The following is a 20,483-nucleotide window of genomic DNA, read 5'->3' as shown; positions in this document are numbered from 1 at the left end:
ACACTTAATTAAGGAATTTTTTTAAATTTCAAATGAAAATAATAAATGTTTGCGTTTGTAAACAGGAAGACAAGCTTTTATTTTGGTAATGTTGTCACTCCATGTCCTTCATGATGTCGGGAATGAACTCCTGGGCGTCTCTCAGCTGGTCCCTCCATTCCTGGGGGATGCTGGCGCCCCTGTAGGCCCCCCCGGCCCCCAGCAGGGCCCCCAGCGCCGCCCCGCGGTTACAGTTCTCCCCTGGAACCGGAAGGTAACAAGGTTGAGAGGAGCAGAGAGAACCTGGATTCAAAGATAACCTGGCCTCAAAGAGAACCTGGAAGCAAGGAGAACCTTGAAGTAGAGAGAACCTGGACTCAAAGAGAACCTGGAAGCAAGGAGAACCTTGAAGTAGAGAGAACCTGGACTCAAAGAGAACCTGGAAGCAAAAAGAACCTTCACACAAGGAGAACCTGGACTCAAAGAGCCTTCAAGGCTTCTGTACGAACCTCCACAGTTGGTGTTGGCCAGGATTCCTCCACTGACGTCGTCGTGGAACTCGTGGGCCAGATAGAACAAGCTGGACAAAGCTCCTGTTGGGTGACAACAAACACACATCAGAGCTTCGTCAGCGGTCACATGACCGCCTGAACAGGTCACATGATGCTGTGTGGACCTTTAGTGTAGCAGGCCAGGCCCAGGTAGCTCACGGCGCTCTGATGGACCTTCAGCTGCTCGTCAGAACCCCGAGGAAACCTGCAACACACAGACAGGAAGCTTTTATTGTGAAGGATCTGACTGATAGGTGGCTTCACAACACCAAAGAAGACAAACAAACATCCATAAAGACCACGAACAAAAATCACTAAAGACCACGAACAAACATCAATTAAGACCACGAACAAACATCAATTAAGAATACAAACAAACATCAATTAAGAATACGAACAAAAATCAATTAAGACAACGAACAAACATTACTAAAGACCACAAGCAAACACCACTTAAGACCATGAAGAAACATTCCCAAAGAACACCAACAAACATCACTTAAGACCACAAACAAAAATAACTTAAGACCACGAACAAACATCACTAAAGACCACGATCAAACATGCAAACATCACTAAAGACTACAAACATCCCTAACGAAGATGAACCAACATCACTAGAGACCACAAACAAACATGACTAGAGACCACAAACAAACACCACTAGAGACCACAAACAAACATCACTAGAGACCACAAACAAACATGACTAGAGATCACAAACAAACATCACTAAACACCACAAACAAACATCACTAAAGACCACAAACAAACATCCCTAGAGACAACGAACAAACATTACTAAAGACCACAAGCAAACCCCACTTAAGACCATGAAGAAGCATTCCCAAAGAACAACAACAAACATCACTTAAGACCACGAACAAACATCACTAAAGACCACGAACAAACATCAATTAAGACTACGAACAAACATCAATTAAGACTACGAACAAAAATCACTAAAGACCACGAACAAACATCAATTAAGACTACGAACAAACATCAATTAAGAATACAAACAAACATCAATTAAGACCACGAAAAAACATCAATTAAGAATACGAACAAACATCAATTAAGACAACGAACAAACATTACTAAAGACCACAAGCAAACACCACTTAAGACCATGAAGAAACATTCCCAAAGAACACCAACAAACATCACTTAAGACCACAAACAAAAATAACTTAAGACCACGAACAAACATCACTAAAGACCACGATCAAACATACAAACATCACTAAAGACCACAAACATCCCTAACGAAGATGAACCAACATCACTAGAGACCACAAACAAACATGACTAGAGACCACAAACAAACATCACTAGAGACCACAAACAAACATGACTAGAGATCACAAACAAACATCACTAAACACCACAAGCAAACATCACTAGAGACCACAAACAAACATCACTAAAGACCACAAACAAACATCACTAGAGACCACAAACAAACATCACTAAAGACCACAGACAAACATCCCTAGAGACAACAAACAAACATTACTAAAGACCACAAGTAAACCCCACTTAAGACCATGAAGAAGCATTCCCAAAGAACAACAACAAACATCACTTAAGACCACAAACAAACATCACTAAAGACCGGGACAACAATAAATTGCTAAAGACCACGAACCAACATCATTAAAGACCACGATCAAACATACAAACATCACTAAAGACTACAAACAAACATCACTAACGAAGATGAACCAACATCACTAGAGACCACAAACAAACATCACTAAAGACCACAAACAAACATCACTAACGAAGATGAACCAACATCACTAGAGACCACAAACAAACACGACTAGAGACCACAAACAAACATCACTAGAGACCACAAGCAAACATCACTAACGAAGATGAACCAACATGCCTAGAGACCACAAACAAACATCACTAAAGACCACAAAAAACATCCCTTAAGACTAAGACAAACCAACATCAATTAGGACCACAAACAAACATTACTAACGAAGATGAAGCAACATCACTAGAGACCACAAACATCACTAAAGACTCCAAACAAACATCACTAAAGACCACAAACATCACGTAAGACCACCAACAAACGTCACTAAAGACTACGAACAAACATCACTAACGACCAAAAAACAAACATCACTAAAGACTACAAACATCACTAAAAACTACATACAAACATCACTAAAGACCACAAACCAACATCATTTAGGACCACAAACAAACATCACTAGAGACCACACACAAAAATAACTAAAGACCATGAACAAACATCACTAAAGACCACAAACATCACTAGAGACCACACACACAAATAACTAAAGACCATGAACAAACATCACTAAAGACCACAAACATCACTAGAGACCACACACAAAAATAACTAAAGACGACGAACAAACATCACTAAAGACCACAAACAAACATCACTAGAGATCACACACAAAAATAACTAAAGACCACGAACAAACATCACTAAAGACCACAAACAAACATCACTAGAGACCACACACAAAAATAACTAAAGACCATGAACAAACATCACTAAAGACCACAAACATCACTAGAGACCACACACACAAATAACTAAAGACCATGAACAAACATCACTAAAGACCACAAACATCACTAGAGACCACACACAAAAATAACTAAAGACGACGAACAAACATCACTAAAGACCACAAACAAACATCACTAGAGATCACACACAAAAATAACTAAAGACCACGAACAAACATCACTAAAGACCACAAACAAACATCACTAGAGACCACACACAAAAATAACTAAAGACCATGAACAAACATCACTAAAGACCACAAACATCACTAGAGACCACACACACAAATAACTAAAGACCATGAACAAACATCACTAAAGACCACAAACATCACTAGAGACCACACACAAAAATAACTAAAGACCATGAACAAACATCACTAAAGACCACAAACATCACTAGAGACCACACACACAAATAACTAAAGACCACGAACAAACATCACTAAAGACCACAAACATCACTAGAGACCACAAACATCACTAGAGACCTGGCCGCCTTGCATCCGTAACTTCGGCAGTCCTCCCAGGCGTCCAACCTCTTCAGAGCGTGCTCCGCCTGCTGCCGGACGCTGGCTCCACCCAGAACGGCGTGCAGCGCCCGGCTGTAGATTGACACGTATTCGGGCACCTTCGGGTGGGGGTGGGTGAGCTTCACGAATTCTACAGCTGCTGAGACCTGGAGACGGACGAGGTCAAAGGTCAGACAGAGAACGTCTTCTTTGGGTTGAATGTGCATTAGAAACCCACAGCTTGCTCCTCATTGGCCGAGGCGGACAACAGGATGAAGGGGAGGATCATGGGTAGGCAGCCAATGGCGTCCAGCTGGCTGTCGGGGAACGAGGAGCTCAACATTTGCTTGCTGCGTTTTTCTGCAAAGGCCAGAACCTGAAAAACAAAAAGCAGTCCGGTGACACGGAAACCCAGCTGATCGCTGCGCGAGGGTGCGTTTGTTTTACCTGACGGGGTGACGTCGGCCTGCCATCCCGCCAGCTGGAGAAGAATGAGCGGTGGGAGGACTCGGCGTACGTGTCGCGGTGCGAGCCATGCGTGGTCAGGAAGTGGACGTAGTCCGACAGCACGGCGGCACGAGCGTCCGGCCGAGAAACGTCGCGGAAACCTCCGGAGACGAGTGAGCGGGCAGCTCGGAGGGAACAGAGGACGTTCAGGGTGTTGTCCCCAGACTGAAGACCTGAAGACCAGAAACAAGGATCACTAAAGACCAGAAACAAGGATCACTAAAGACCAGAAACAAGGATCACTAAAGACCAGAAACAAGGATCACTCAAGACCACCAACAAGGATCACTTAAGACCACCAACAAGGATCACTTAAGACCACCAACAAGGATCACTAAAGACCAGAAACAAGGATCACTAAAGACCAGAAACAAGGATCACTCAAGACCACCAACAAGGATCACTTAAGACCACCAACAAGGATCACTCAAGACCAAGAACACATATCACTAAAGACCACCAACAATGATCACTAAAGACCATGAACACATATCACTAATGACCACCAACAAGGACTACTCAATACCTAGAACACATATCACTAAAGACCACCAACAATGATCACTAAAGACCATGAACACATATCACTAAAGACCACCAACAAGGACTACTCAATACCTAGAACACATATCACTAAAGACCACCAACAAGGATCACTCAAGACCAAGAACACATATCACTAAAGACCACCAACAATGATCACTAAAGACCATGAACACATATCACTAAAGACCACCAACAAGGACTACTCAATACCTAGAACACATATCACTAAAGACCACCAACAATGATCACTAAAGACCATGAACACATATCACTAAAGACCACCAACAATGATCACTAAAGACCAAGAACACATATCACTAAAGACCACCAACAAGGATCACTAAAGACCAGAAACAAGGATCACTAAAGACCAGAAACAAGGATCACTCAAGCCCACCAACAAGGATCACTAAAGACCAGAAACAAGGATCACTCAAGACCACCAACAAGGATCACTCAAGACCAAGAACACATATCACTAAAGACCACCAACAAGGATCACTAAAGACCAAGAACACATATCACTAAAGACCACCAACAAGGATCACTAAAGACCAGAAACAAGGATCACTCAAGACCACCAACAAGGATCACTCAAGACCAAGAACACATATCACTAAAGACCAAGAACACATATCACTAAAGACCACCAACAAGGATCACTAAAGACCAAGAACACATATCACTAAAGACCACCAACAAGGATCACTAAAGACCACCAACAAGGATCACTTAAGACCAAGAACACATATCACTAAAGACCACCAACAAGGATCACTAAAGACCACCAACAAGGATCACTTAAGACCACCAACAAGGATCACTCAAGACCAAGAACACATATCACTAAAGACCACCAACAAGGATCACTAAAGACCAAGAACACATATCACTAAAGACCACCAACAAGGATCACTAAAGACCAAGAACACATATCACTAAAGACCACCAACAAGGATCACTAAAGACCAAGAACACATATCACTAAAGACCACCAACAAGGATCACTAAAGACCAAGAACACATATCACTAAAGACCACCAACAAGGATCACTAAAGACCAATAACACATATCACTAAAGACCACCAACAAGGATCACTAAAGACCAAGAACACATATCACTAAAGACCACCAACAAGGATCACTAAAGACCAAAAACACATATCACTAAAGACCACCAACAAGGATCACTAAAGACCAAGAACACATATCACTAAAGACCACCAACAAGGATCACTAAAGACCAAGAACACATATCACTAAAGACCACCAACAAGGATCACTAAAGACCAAGAACACATATCACTAAAGACCACCAACAAGGATCACTAAAGACCAAGAACACATATCACTAAAGACTACCAACAAGGATCACTAAAGACCAAAAACACATATCACTAAAGACCACCAACAAGGATCACTAAAGACCAAGAACACATATCACTAAAGACCACCAACAAGGATCACTAAAGACCAAGAACACATATCACTAAAGACCACCTAACAAGGATCACTAAAGACCAAGAACACATATCACTAAAGACCACCAACAAGGATCACTAAAGACCAAGAACACATATCACTAAAGACCACCAACAATGATCACTAAAGACCATGAACACATATCACTAATGACCACCAACAAGGACTACTCAATACCTAGAACACATATCACTAAAGACCACCAACAATGATCACTAAAGACCATGAACACATATCACTAATGACCACCAACAAGGACTACTCAATACCTAGAACACATATCACTAAAGACCACCAACAAGGATCACTCAAGACCAAGAACACATATCACTAAAGACCACCAACAATGATCACTAAAGACCATGAACACATATCACTAAAGACCACCAACAAGGACTACTCAATACCTAGAACACATATCACTAAAGACCACCAACAAGGATCACTAAAGACCAAGAACACATATCACTAAAGACCACCAACAAGGATCACTCAAGACCAAGAACACATATCACTAAAGACCACCAACAAGGATCACTAAAGACCAAGAACACATATCACTACGGTCAGTACCTTGATGGTAGTGCACGGAGCCCTTGGAGGTCTTCCACAGGTCCAGTTTGTCGTGGAGGATCACACTACCGACCACATCGGGTCGCTTGGCGCCGGAGGACCAGGCGGTCCGACCGCTACCGGCTGAAATACCAGAACAACAATGAAAGCTTCCTGTGAACCAGAACATGAACAGGAAGAGGTCCAGGTCTTCGTACCGGTGTTGGAGAGGCTGAGGATGCTGGACGGGTGTCGGTCTCTGGGGGCCGCGAAGCCGGACATCCAGCCGCCGAAGTCCCTCCTGATGTCGTCTACGTTGTAGTACCAGTGGACCGGCATGGACACGGAGTCAGCTGCACACATCCCCCACAATGCACTGCTCACCGAGCACCGCACAGGAGACATCAGCTGAGGAGGATGGAGAAGTATTTGTATGTATTTAAGAAGTATTTATTCTGTAATAACAGAACTTCATGTAGTATTCTGTGTATTTAAGAAGTATTTATTCTGTAATAACAGAACTTCATGTAGTATTCTGTGTATTTAAGAAGTATTTATTCTGTAATAACAGAACTTCATGTAGTATTCTGTATATTTAAGAAGTATTTATTCTCACCATGTACTAACATAACTTCATGTAGTATTCTGTATATTTAAGAAGTATTTATTCTCACCATGTACTAACATAACTTCATGTAGTATTCTGTATATTTAAGAAGTATTTATTCTCACCATGTACTAACATAACTTCATGTAGTATTCTGTATATTTAAGAAGTTTTATTCTCACCATGTACTAACATAACTTCATGTAGTATTCTGTATATTTAAGAAGTTTTATTCTCACCTCTTCCTGCGGTTTTCTGTTCTCAATGATTCCGCATTTTTAAATTGCATAAGTTTATTGTTACATCGTTACAAAACCCCACCGGAAGTGGTTTACGTTAGTGCCTTCTTTACGTTAGTGCCTTCTTTACGTTAGTGCCTTCGCGTTAACTTAAAAGTCCGGTAACCGTTATAACCTGATATAGTTCGGTTCATGATATTCATCCGGAACTATGAAGGTCCATAAGAAATCATTTGTTTATGAAGATTATTTAAAAACATGTTGTGAAAGATATTGGAGGTGTGTTTATTTATAACCGGTGCTACGGTGGTCGATTTAGGTCAACTCAAAATGGAACGGTTTAAACGTCCCCTGAGTTCAGACTCCTAGGCTGATGCACCATGTTCAGCCAACAAAAACTTGAAATAAAAAACGTTATCAATAATTCGATATTTTTTTGTGATAAAGGAGATGAAGCACAAAGGTTACGGGACGTAAAACTGCCTTGAAAACTCTGCTCAGGGCAACGCTTAACTTCTAATCTACGGTGGCCGAGGAGCTTCCATACAGACGGACATTGACTAAATCAGTTAAAACGCGAATGCGGAGCCACGCTGGTAATAAAAACATGTCAGATTATACCGGACAAAGAGAACTTCCGGGTTCCATCTTTACTCAAAGACTGTCAATAAGATGTGAATGGAAGCTAACAGCTCACGAAGCTAAGCTAATATCAGCTGGTTCTTAGCTGAGCGAAGTTAGCTGGGTGCTAACAGGATGGAGGAGAACCCTTTAGAACCACAAGATGTCGGTAAGAGAACCCTTTAGAACCACAATATGTCGGTAAGAAAACCCTTTAGAACCACAATATGTCGGTAAGAGAACCCTTTAGAACCACAATATGTCGGTAAGAGAACCCTTTAGAACAGGGGTATTCAACTAATGTTCAACATGGTCCAGTTCCGGAAGATCACAGTAATGTCTAACTTGATATGTATAGTCATGTGTATTGATATGTATAGTCATATGTATTGATATGTATAGTCATATGTATTGATATGTATAGTCATGTGTATTGATATGTAGTCATATGTATTGATATGTATAGTCATGTGTATTGATATGTATAGTCATATGTATTGATATGTATAGTCATATGTATTGATATGTAGTCATATGTATTGATATGTATAGTCATGTGTATTGATATGTATAGTCATATGTATTGATATGTATAGTCATATGTATTGATATGTATAGTCATGTGTATTGATATGTATAGTCATGTGTATTGATATGTATAGTCATATGTATTGATATGTATAGTCATGTGTATTGATATGTATAGTCATATGTATTGATATGTATAGTCATATGTATTGATATGTATAGTCATGTGTATTGATATGTATAGTCATGTGTATTGATATGTAGTCATGTGTATTGATATGTATAGTCATATGTATTGATATGTATAGTCATGTGTATTGATATGTATAGTCATATGTATTGATATGTATAGTCATATGTATTGATATGTATAGTCATGTGTATTGATATGTATAGTCATATGTATTGATATGTATAGTCATATGTATTGATATGTATAGTCATATGTATTGATATGTATAGTCATATGTATTGATATGTATAGTCATGTGTATTGATATGTATAGTCATATGTATTGATATGTATAGTCATGTGTATTGATATGTATAGTCATGTGTATTGATATGTATAGTCATATGTATTGATATGTATAGTCATATGTATTGATATGTATAGTCATATGTATTGATATGTATAGTCATGTGTATTGATATGTATAGTCATATGTATTGATATGTATAGTCATGTGTATTGATATGTATAGTCATATGTATTGATATGTATAGTCATGTGTATTGATATGTGTAGTCATATGTATAGTCATGTGTATTGATATGTATAGTCATATGTATTGATATGTAGTCATGTGTATTGATATGTATAGTCATGTGTATTGATATGTATAGTCATGTGTATTGATATGTATAGTCATATGTATTGATATGTATAGTCATATGTATTGATATGTATAGTCATGTGTATTGATATGTATAGTCATATGTATTGATATGTATAGTCATGTGTATTGATATGTATAGTCATGTGTATTGATATGTATAGTCATGTGTATTGATATGTATAGTCATATGTATTGATATGTATAGTCATGTGTATTGATATGTATAGTCATATGTATTGATATGTATAGTCATGTGTATTGATATGTATAGTCATGTGTATTGATATGTATAGTCATATGTATTGATATGTATAGTCATGTGTATTGATATGTATAGTCATGTGTATTGATATGTATAGTCATGTGTATTGATATGTGTAGTCATATGTATAGTCATGTGTATTGATATGTATAGTCATATGTATTGATATGTATAGTCATGTGTATTGATATGTGTAGTCATATGTATAGTCATGTGTATTGATATGTATAGTCATATGTATTGATATGTATAGTCATGTGTATTGATATGTATAGTCATGTGTATTGATATGTATAGTCATGTGTATTGATATGTGTAGTCATATGTATAGTCATGTGTATTGATATGTATAGTCATGTGTATTGATATGTGTAGTCATATGTATAGTCATGTGTATTGATATGTATAGTCATATGTATTGATATGTATAGTCATGTGTATTGATATGTAGTCATGTGTATTGATATGTATAGTCATATGTATTGATATGTATAGTCATATGTATTGATATGTATAGTCATATGTATTGATATGTATAGTCATATGTATTGATATGTATAGTCATGTGTATTGATATGTATAGTCATGTGTATTGATATGTATAGTCATGTGTATTGATATGTATAGTCATATGTATTGATATGTATAGTCATGTGTATTGATATGTATAGTCATGTGTATTGATATGTATAGTCATGTGTATTGATATGTATAGTCATATGTATTGATATGTATAGTCATGTGTATTGATATGTGTAGTCATATGTATAGTCATGTGTATTGATATGTATAGTCATATGTATTGATATGTATAGTCATATGTATTGATATGTATAGTCATATGTATTGATATGTATAGTCATGTGTATTGATATGTATAGTCATGTGTATTGATATGTATAGTCATATGTATTGATATGTATAGTCATATGTATTGATATGTAGTCATGTGTATTGATATGTGTAGTCATATGTATTGATATGTATAGTCATGTGTATTGATATGTATAGTCATATGTATTGATATGTATAGTCATATGTATTGATATGTATAGTCATGTGTATTGATATGTATAGTCATATGTATTGATATGTATAGTCATGTGTATTGATATGTATAGTCATATGTATTGATATGTATAGTCATGTGTATTGATATGTATAGTCATATGTATTGATATGTATAGTCATGTGTATTGATATGTATAGTCATATGTATTGATATGTATAGTCATGTGTATTGATATGTATAGTCATGTGTATTGATATGTATAGTCATGTGTATTGATATGTATAGTCATATGTATTGATATGTATAGTCATATGTATTGATATGTAGTCATGTGTATTGATATGTGTAGTCATATGTATTGATATGTATAGTCATGTGTATTGATATGTATAGTCATGTGTATTGATATGTGTAGTCATATGTATTGATATGTATAGTCATATGTAGTCATATGTATAGTCGTATGTAGTCATATGTAGTCATATGTATAGTCATATGTATAGTCATATGTAGTCATATGTATAGTCATATGTATAGTCATATGTATAGTCATATGTAGTCATATGTATAGTCATATGTAGTCATATGTATAGTCATATGTAGTCATATGTATAGTCGTATGTAGTCATATGTAGTCATATGTATAGTCATATGTAGTCATATGTATAGTCATATGTATAGTCATATGTAGTTGTATGTAGTCATATGTAGTCATATGTGTAGTCATATGTATAGTCATATGTAGTCATATGTATAGTCGTATGTAGTCATATGTATAGTCATATGTATAGTCATATGTATAGTCATATGTATAGTCATATGTATAGTCATATGTAGTTGTATCTATAGTCATATGTAGTCATATGTATAGTCATATGTAGTTCTATGTAGTCATATGTAGTCATATGTATAGTCATATGTATAGTCATATGTATAGTCATATGTAGTCGTATGTAGTCATATGTGTAGTCATATGTATAGTCGGATGTAGTCATATGTATAGTCATATGTATAGTCGTATGTAGTCATATGTATAGTCATATGTATTGATATGTATAGTCATATGTATTGATATGTATAGTCATATGTATTGATATGTATAGTCATATGTATTGATATGTATAGTCATGTGTATTGATATGTAGTCATGTATTGATATGTATAGTCATATGTATTGATATGTATAGTCATATGTATTGATATGTAGTCATGTGTATTGATATGTATAGTCATATGTATTGATATGTATAGTCATATGTATTGATATGTAGTCATGTATTGATATGTATAGTCATATGTATTGATATGTAGTCATGTATTGAAATGTATAGTCATATTTATTGATATGTAGTCATGTATTGATATGTATAGTCATATGTATTCATATGTATAGTCATATGTATTGATATGTATAGTCATGTATCTCAACAATATTTATTATCAGTATTCAAATTTAATTTGAATTATAAATACTCCATTAATAAATAAATATTCTTCTCATTTATCTTAAAATAAAGTACCTAATTTTACAAAAAGGTCTGATGTGGTCCAGATATATTTAAGTCAAAATAATGAGTTTATTAAAAATATACTTTGTTTTTTCAGAGCGAGCCAAAGCCTTCTGGGCCGAGGAGGACGTGGATCAGGTTTTCAGTGGAGTGTTTGAGTACCTGGATCACCTGAAGGGGGTCCTGAAGAAGAACACAGCCACAGATAAAGGTCGGACTCTAGACTGCATTCTTCTTTGGTGGTATTGAACTGGACACCAGGAACACAACAGGAATGTTGTCCTGACTGTGACTTCCTGTTGTCCTGACGGTAACTTCCTCTTGTCTTGATGGTGACTTCCTCTTGTCTTGACGGTGACTTCCTCTTGTCTTGACTGTGACTTCCTCTTGTCTTGACTGTGACTTCCTGTTGTCCTGACTGTAACTTCCTCCTGTCTTGATGGTGACTTCCTCTTGTCTTGACTGTGACTTCCTGTTGTCTTGACGGTGACTTCCTCTTGTCTTGACGGTGACTTCCTCTTGTCTTGACTGTGACTTCCTCTTGTCTTGACTGACTTCCTGTTGTCCTGACGGTGACTTCCTCTTGTCTTGACTGTGACTTCCTGTTGTCCTGACGGTGACTTCCTGTTGTCTTGACGGTGACTTCCTGTTGTCTTGACGGTGACTTCCTCTTGTCTTGACTGACTTCCTGTTGTCCTGACGGTGACTTCCTGTTGTCCTGACGGTGACTTCCTCTTGTCTTGACGGTGACTTCCTCTTGTCTTGACGGTGACTTCCTGTTGTCCTGACGGAAACTTCCTCTTGTCTTGACGGTGACTTCCTCTTGTCTTGACAGTGACTTCCTCTTGTCTTGACTGTGACTTCCTGTTGTCCTGATGGTAACTTCCTCTTGTCTTGATGGTGACTTCCTGTTGTCCTGACGGTAACTTCCTCTTGTCTTGACGGTGACTTCCTCTTGTCTTGACGATAACTTCCTCTTGTCTTGACTGTGACTTCCTCTTGTCTTGACTGACTTCCTGTTGTCCTGACGGTGACTTCCTCTTGTCTTGACGGTGACTTCCTCTTGTCTTGACAGTGACTTCCTCTTGTCTTGACTGTGACTTCCTGTTGTCCTGATGGTAACTTCCTCTTGTCTTGATGGTGACTTCCTGTTGTCCTGACGGTAACTTCCTCTTGTCTTGACGGTGACTTCCTCTTGTCTTGACGATAACTTCCTCTTGTCTTGACTGTGACTTCCTGTTGTCCTGACGGTGACTTCCTCTTGTCTTGACTGTGACTTCCTCTTGTCTTGACAGTGACTTCCTGTTGTCCTGACGGTGACTTCCTCTTGTCTTGACGGTGACTTCCTCTTGTCTTGACGGTGACTTCCTCTTGTCTTGACTGTGACTTCCTGTTGTCCTGACGGTGACTTCCTGTTGTCCTGACGGTGACTTCCTCTTGTCTTGACGGTGACTTCCTCTTGTCTTGACGGTGACTTCCTGTTGTCCTGACGGAAACTTCCTCTTGTCTTGACGGTGACTTCCTCTTGTCTTGACGGTGACTTCCTCTTGTCTTGACTGTGACTTTCTGTTGTCCTGATGGTAACTTCCTCTTGTCTTGATGGTGACTTCCTCTTGTCTTGATGGTGACTTCCTCTTGTCTTGACGGTGACTTCCTCTTGTCTTGACGGTGACTTCCTCTTGTCTTGACGATAACTTCCTCTTGTCTTGACTGTGACTCCCTGTTGTCCTGACGGTGACTTCCTCTTGTCTTGACAGTGACTTCCTCTTGTCTTGACGGTGACTTCCTCTTGTCTTGACGGTGACTTCCTCTTGTCTTGACTGTGACTTCCTGTTGTCCTGACGGTGACTTCCTCTTGTCTTGACGGTGACTTCCTCTTGTCTTGACGGTGACTTCCTGTTGTCCTGAAGGTGACTTCCTCTTGTCTTGACGGTGACTTCCTGTTGTCCTGAAGGTGACTTCCTCTTGTCTTGACAGTGACTTCCTCTTGTCTTGACGGTGACTTCCTCTTGTCTTGACGGTGACTTCCTCTTGACTGTGACTTCCTCTTGTCTTGACTGACTTCCTGTTGTCCTGACGGTGACTTCCTCTTGTCTTGACTGTGACCTCCTCTTGTCTTGACGGTGACTTCCTCTTGTCTTGACTGTGACTTCCTCTTGTCTTGACTGTGACTTCCTGTTGTCCTGATGGTAACTTCCTCTTGTCTTGATGGTGACTTCCTGTTGTCCTGATGGTAACTTCCTCTTGTCTTGACGGTGACTTCCTCTTGTCTTGATGGTGACTTCCTCTTGTCTTGACGGTGACTTCCTCTTGTCTTGACGATAACTTCCTCTTGTCTTGACTGTGACTTCCTGTTGTCCTGACGGTGACTTTCTCTTGTCTTGACTGTGACTTCCTCTTGTCTTGACTGTGACTTCCTCTTGTCTTGACGGTGACTTCCTGTTGTCCTGACGGTGACTTCCTCTTGTCCTGACGGTGACTTCCTCTTGTCTTGACGGTGACTTCCTCTTGTCTTGACGGTGACTTCCTCTTGTCTTGACTGTGACTTCCTGTTGTCCTGATGGTAACTTCCTCTTGTCTTGATGGTGACTTTCTGTTGTCCTGACGGTAACTTCCTCTTGTCTTGACGGTGACTTCCTCTTGTCTTGACTGTGACTTCCTCTTGTCTTGACGATAACTTCCTCTTGTCTTGACTGTGACTTCCTCTTGCCTTGACTGTGACTTCCTCTTGTCTTGACTGTGACTTCCTGTTGTCCTGACGGTGACTTCCTGTTGTCCTGAAGGTGACTTCCTCTTGTCTTGACAGTGACTTCCTCTTGTCTTGACGGTGACTTCCTCTTGTCTTGACGGTGACTTCCTGTTGTCCTGAAGGTGACTTCCTCTTGTCTTGACTGTGACTTCCTCTTGTCTTGACGGTGACTTCCTCTTGTCTTGACGGTGACTTCCTGTTGTCCTGAAGGTGACTTCCTCTTGTCTTGACAGTGACTTCCTCTTGTCTTGACGGTGACTTCCTCTTGACTGTGACTTCCTCTTGTCTTGACTGACTTCCTGTTGTCTTGACGGTGACTTCCTCTTGTCTTGACGGTGACTTCCTCTTGTCTTGACGGTGACTTCCTGTTGTCCTGAAGGTGACTTCCTCTTGTCTTGACAGTGACTTCCTCTTGTCTTGAAGGTGACTTCCTCTTGTCTTGACGGTGACTTCCTGTTGTCCTGAAGGTGACTTCCTCTTGTCTTGACAGTGACTTCCTCTTGTCTTGACGGTGACTTCCTGTTGTCCTGACGGAAACTTCCTCTTGTCTTGACGGTGACTTCCTCTTGTCTTGACGGTGACTTCCTCTTGTCTTGACTGTGACTTCCTGTTGTCCTGACGGTGACTTCCTCTTGTCTTGACTGTGACTTCCTGTTGTCCTGACGGTGACTTCCTCTTGTCTTGACGGTGACTTCCTGTTGTCTTGACGGTGACTTCCTGTTGTCCTGAAGGTGACTTCCTCTTGTCTTGACAGTGACTTCCTCTTGTCTTGACGGTGACTTCCTCTTGTCTTGACGGTGACTTCCTCTTGACTGTGACTTCCTCTTGTCTTGACTGACTTCCTTTTGTCCTGACGGTGACTTCCTCTTGTCTTGACTGTGACCTCCTGTTGTCCTGACGGTGACTTCCTGTTGTCCTGACGGTGACTTCCTGTTGTCTTGACGGTGACTTCCGCTTGTCTTGACTGTGACTTCCTGTTGTCTTGACGGTGACTTCCTCTTGTCTTGACGGTGACTTCCTGTTGTCCTGACGTGGACTTCCTCTTGTCTTTACTGTGACTTCGGCCCAATCCCAATGTCCTCCCTAAGGCTTCAAACCCTGAACCCTTATGGGGCGTTCACACCAAATGCGGTGCGAGTAGCTCCCATGCAAAGACGCGAATAGTTGCGAATTTCGCCGGGCGTTGCGATAGATGCGAATGGCGTGTTGCAAAATTTTCGCCAGAGTTGAAATATTTCAACTTTGGCAAAACTTTCGCAACTTACGAAGTTGCGAAAGCCAATCAGCGTTGAGAAGCTCCGCCCCCTGGCTGCTGCAGCTCTGGATGTGGAAGTTATCCAGACGGAGTCGGTGGAAGTCCCCGAGCTGTGTGAGCCTACAGATGATGTTATGAACCCAGACACCAGGGCATTAGATGTTACGACGTTTATGGGATGTCCACATAAGCAGAAGCTAAGCAGAACTAGTGGTTATTTCTTCCATGGTGGATGGCGGAAATGATGATGTCAGACAAGCCACAGAGATAAGCCACGCCCCCTTTCGTGAATGGTTGCAAAAGACGTGAATGAACACTACTTATCTGGCGAATAAACTGACGCGAGTAAAGCGTTTCGAATATTCGCAACACGTTTGGTGTGAACGCACCATTAGGGACTCACTGACGGTGACTTCCCGTTGTCTTGACGGTGACTTCCTGTTGTCCTGACACTAACTTCCTGTTGTGTCCATCAGAATACGTCCAGGGCCTGAAGCTGCTGGAGTGTCTCAACGGTCCTCCGGTCTCTCAGGACTCCTCTGTGGTCCAGGTGGTCATCGGGTCAGGTGAACGCAGGCTTTTATTCTGAAACTTATTATTATTATTTTTCATAACAACCATATTTTTTATTTAAAGTCCTATTTTGGTGGTGCTTTCCTGTCCAGATGAGCTGTTACCAGCTGACTCCTCCCTCCCCGTCCCGCCCTTCGACAGGATGTTTAGCTCAGCAGCTCCCCCTTCAGGCCAAGAGGAGCTACTGCCCCCTCTGACCCCCGTCCAGCTGCAGTACCACCCCCACCCCTGCTGCAAGGTCACACACATATATAAGTACACACGTGTTTTTATACACATAATATATACACACTGAGTACTACACATTGTACTGTTGTTTCCCTTCAGGCCTGCCTGCCCTGTTTACCCAGCATGCCACAGTGCACCCCTGCGTTTTGGGGTCAGAACCCCCTGAAGGTGCCGCTGCTCTGCGGCTTCAAGAGGCTGAGCGCTGTGCCGCTGACGATGTCAATGAGAGGAGGCGCTGAGGGGGCAGAGCCAGCCCCCCTTGAGGACGGGGAGGATTGGGATGTCCTCTATAAAGCCCCGTGTGGACAGAGTCTCCGTGATCACGAAGACGTGATGCGTTTCCTGTTGGCCACGGAGAGCTACAACATCCTGCAGGTCTGTTACGATACAATCTGAAAGTATCAAAGTAAAAGTACTGTGACTGATGTATTACGTTGTGCTTCTGGACATCACTAGAGTAAATGTACTTGGTTGACTTCTCTCCAGGTGGACTTCTTCACCTTTAACCCCTCGGTTCAGTTGGACCCGCCCCCTCCGGCGGGACCCAGGTGTCCAGAGATGGACCTGAGCCGGGGGTTAGAGCCAACTCCGGTGCAGCTGTGTATCGGAGATGGCGGCGCTCGGCCTGCCGAGTTCCGCTACAGGAAGGACCGCTGGCCGCATGGCTGCTTTCTGACCCGCGGTCCGGCGCTCTTCGATGTGTGCTGCGACTGCACCGACGGCTGTGACGACGCTCGGCGCTGCGCCTGTGCTGCCACAACCGGAGAAGGGCGCCTTTACAGCCATCACCGGCTGCCGGATTCCAGCCCCTCAGGGTGAGACCACTAGCTAAAGAAACCGCTACCAGGAAGTGACTGCGTGACCCTCAGGGTGAGACCGCTAGCTAAAGAAACCGCAACCAGGAAGTGACCGCGTGATCCTCAGGGTAAGACCGCTAGCTAAAGATACCGCTTACCAGGAAGTGACAGCGTTACCCTCAGGGTGAGACCGCTAGCTAAAGATACCGCTTACCAGGAAGTGACCGCGTTACCCTCAGGGGGAGACCGCTAGCTAAAGATACCGCTTACCTGGAAGTGACCGCGTTACCCTCAGGGTGAGACCGCTAGCTAAAGATACCACTTACCAGGAAGTGACCGCGTTACCCTCAGGGTGAGACCGCTAGCTAAAGAAACCGCTACCAGGAAGTGACTGCGTTACCCTCAGGGTGAGACCGCTAGCTAAAGATACCGCTTACCAGGAAGTGACCGCGTTACCCTCAGGGTGAGACCGCTAGCTAAAGATACCGCTTACCAGGAAGTGACCGCGTTACCCTCAGGGGGAGACCGCTAGCTAAAGATACCACTTACCTGGAAGTGACCGCGTTACCCTCAGGGTGAGACCGCTAGCTAAAGAAACCAGTGTGACCTCATGTGCTGGATGTCCTCAGGGTGTATGAGTGCGGCCCCTGGTGCGGCTGCGTCCGGGCCCGCTGTCAGAACCGGCTGGTCCAAAGGGGGATCAGGGTCCGCCTCCAGGTCTTCCAGACCGACAGCCGAGGCTGGGGCGTCCGATGCCGCGATGACCTTGACCGCGGCACGTTCGTGTGCATCTACGCAGGTGTAATGCTGCAGAGGAGCCAGAGTCCCGCTGAGCCGTTGCCCCCGAAGCTAACGAGGTCCGACCTCCCATCGGACGACGAGGTGGAGGTGGTGACAGAGTGGCTGCCCCCTCCGGTGCTGGAGGGCCGAAGCACCGTGCTCGAGCTCCCCCAACCCACGTCGCCCCCCCAACTCACCCCGCCCACCAAACCCACGTCGCCCCCCCTGCATGTCCCCGTGATCCAGAGACCCGCTGACGCCAACGTTGTGACACAGGACCGAGACCAGGTTAGAGTCCGATGAGTCTACTGAGTATAAAGTATTTGTACTGTGTACTTCTACTACGTCTCTAAATAGTACTGAATGCTGCTCTCCATTTATCTATTCAACTGAAGTAAAAGTATCTAAAATACTTCAGTTGGTACTATAATTAAGTAAAAATACAACAAAACATTTTGAATGTCTCCGCATGGCTCTCAACATAGCTTACAGAGCTAATGATGCTAACGGTGTGATCAATAACTCCTGTCAGACCGTGCTGGTTGGAGCTCCGGAGTCCCCGTCCCCACCTCCAGGTGAGTCAGGTGACCCGCCTCCGTCTCTGGAGAGGACGTTCGCTGTGAACGGCCTGAAGAGAGCGATGGAGGTGGAGGACGTCTACTACCTGGACGCCAGCAAGGAGGGAAACGTGAGCCGCTTCATCAACGTAAGACGAAGGTCATCGATGACGTCGTTCTATGAATGATCAATAAGAGGATTGACCTTTGACCCGTCTCTGCTGCCCACAGCACAGCTGCCAGCCCAACCTGTTCACCCAGAACGTCTTCACCGACTGCCACGACCCCGGCTTCCCCCTCGTGGCCTTCTTCACCAGCAGGTGAGGAAAATGATGGTGATGGTGAAGATGGTGATGATGGTAATACAAGTTGGTTTCTGTCTCCTTCAGGGTCGTGAAGGCCGGTACTGAGCTCACATGGAAGTACTGCGCCGACTCGCAGAGTAAACAGGAAGTGCCCTGTCTCTGCGGTAGCAACGGTTGCCGGGGCCAATTCACCATGGAAAAGCTGTGTGACGTGTGTGAGGTCGAAGGTCACGGTGAAACTCGGTAACCCCCGACCGGTTCACACGTTTCAGTCAACGAAACGAAAACACATTTTTCTACATGTATGATGTTTTTTCAAAAATAAATCTAACTGAATTTAGAATGTTGGTTTAGCTGCTTTATTTTGAAAAGCTGTGTTTGTGGTTTCATTTCAGAGTTTTGTGTTTTACTCAAAGTGAAAAAAAAAATATATATATATATACACGTATGTATGTATGTATGTATGTATATATATATATATATATATATATATATATGTATATGTATATGTATATGTATATATATATATATATATATATATATATATATATATATATATATATATATATATATATATATATATGTTTCTGTAGATGGCATTTCGCATGTATGTGTTTTAGCAATCATCGGTTTTATTTGGAAATCCCAACGCGGTCGTTGATCCAGAAGAACTTCCTGTTATACCTTTATTCTGAAACTCCGCCCCGGAAACCCTCGTGTTGTTTATATCCAGGACTCACACCGACTGTCTCACGCACTCTGAACCCGACCATGAGCGCTCTTGTGCGGGCTTCGTGTGTGCTCCTCCTCAGCCTCCTCTGGGTCCCCCGGTCCTCCAGCTGCCGGGTCCGGATCCCGCCCCACGACCAGGTGGCCCAGGTGGCCCGGTTCGTGGCCCACCAGTGTGACTGGGCCTCCATGGCCACCA

General features: G+C 42.1%; 3 protein-coding genes across 10 annotated transcripts in view; 2 read left to right on the top strand and 1 right to left on the bottom strand.

Moving 5' to 3' along the window:
• Positions 1–4: 4 nt before the first annotated feature.
• Positions 5–7,817, bottom strand: LOC117740736. 4 transcript variants are annotated; one of them, XM_034547276.1, is made up of 9 exons: positions 7,542–7,817; positions 6,914–7,103; positions 6,717–6,839; positions 4,055–4,287; positions 3,846–3,983; positions 3,587–3,774; positions 656–735; positions 489–572; positions 5–240 (listed from the first exon to the last, which is right to left on the bottom strand). In XM_034547276.1, the coding sequence occupies exons 2-9, from the start codon at positions 7,098–7,100 to the stop codon at positions 95–97; spliced, it is 1,179 nt and encodes a 392-aa protein (XP_034403167.1). In that variant the 5' UTR covers positions 7,101–7,103; positions 7,542–7,817; the 3' UTR covers positions 5–94. The 4 variants fall into 4 exon arrangements, with proteins under 4 accessions (XP_034403167.1, XP_034403174.1, XP_034403191.1 ...); XM_034547283.1 differs by having other exon boundaries at positions 204–316; positions 7,542–7,810; XM_034547300.1 differs by lacking the exon at positions 5–240 and adding an exon at positions 276–367 and having other exon boundaries at positions 7,542–7,810.
• Positions 7,818–7,894: 77 nt separating this feature from the next.
• Positions 7,895–20,483, top strand: part of setdb2 (SET domain bifurcated histone lysine methyltransferase 2) — a 24,597-nt gene continuing 12,008 nt past the window's right edge. For 2 of the 5 annotated variants that reach the window (XM_034547224.1, XM_034547231.1), the window contains exons 1-11: positions 7,948–8,331; positions 12,409–12,522; positions 16,792–16,881; positions 16,981–17,126; positions 17,216–17,491; positions 17,603–17,931; positions 18,543–18,981; positions 19,226–19,399; positions 19,482–19,570; positions 19,640–19,798; positions 20,289–20,483. The exon at positions 20,289–20,483 is cut by the window's right edge and continues 134 nt beyond it. In XM_034547224.1, coding sequence (XP_034403115.1) covers positions 8,298–8,331; positions 12,409–12,522; positions 16,792–16,881; positions 16,981–17,126; positions 17,216–17,491; positions 17,603–17,931; positions 18,543–18,981; positions 19,226–19,399; positions 19,482–19,570; positions 19,640–19,798; positions 20,289–20,463 — 2,025 coding nt within the window. In that variant the 5' untranslated portion in view covers positions 7,948–8,297 and the 3' untranslated portion in view covers positions 20,464–20,483. Of the gene's footprint in view, positions 8,332–12,408; positions 12,523–16,791; positions 16,882–16,980; positions 17,127–17,215; positions 17,492–17,602; positions 17,932–18,542; positions 18,982–19,225; positions 19,400–19,481; positions 19,858–20,288 lie in introns of those variants that run through there. The other 3 variants (XM_034547239.1, XM_034547254.1, XM_034547247.1) reach the window with 3 other exon arrangements.
• The window catches only part of creg1 (cellular repressor of E1A-stimulated genes 1), a 2,525-nt gene continuing 2,515 nt past the window's right edge, over positions 20,474–20,483 (top strand). Inside the window, exon 1 of the mRNA XM_034555715.1 lies at positions 20,474–20,483. This exon is cut by the window's right edge and continues 134 nt beyond it. Within this exon, the coding sequence (XP_034411606.1) occupies positions 20,474–20,483 (10 nt within the window).

This window comes from Cyclopterus lumpus, chromosome 2 (assembly GCF_009769545.1).
Source record: "Cyclopterus lumpus isolate fCycLum1 chromosome 2, fCycLum1.pri, whole genome shotgun sequence".
NCBI classification, from domain to species: domain Eukaryota; kingdom Metazoa; phylum Chordata; class Actinopteri; order Perciformes; family Cyclopteridae; genus Cyclopterus; species Cyclopterus lumpus.
This window is presented reverse-complemented; position numbering and strand designations above follow the sequence as displayed.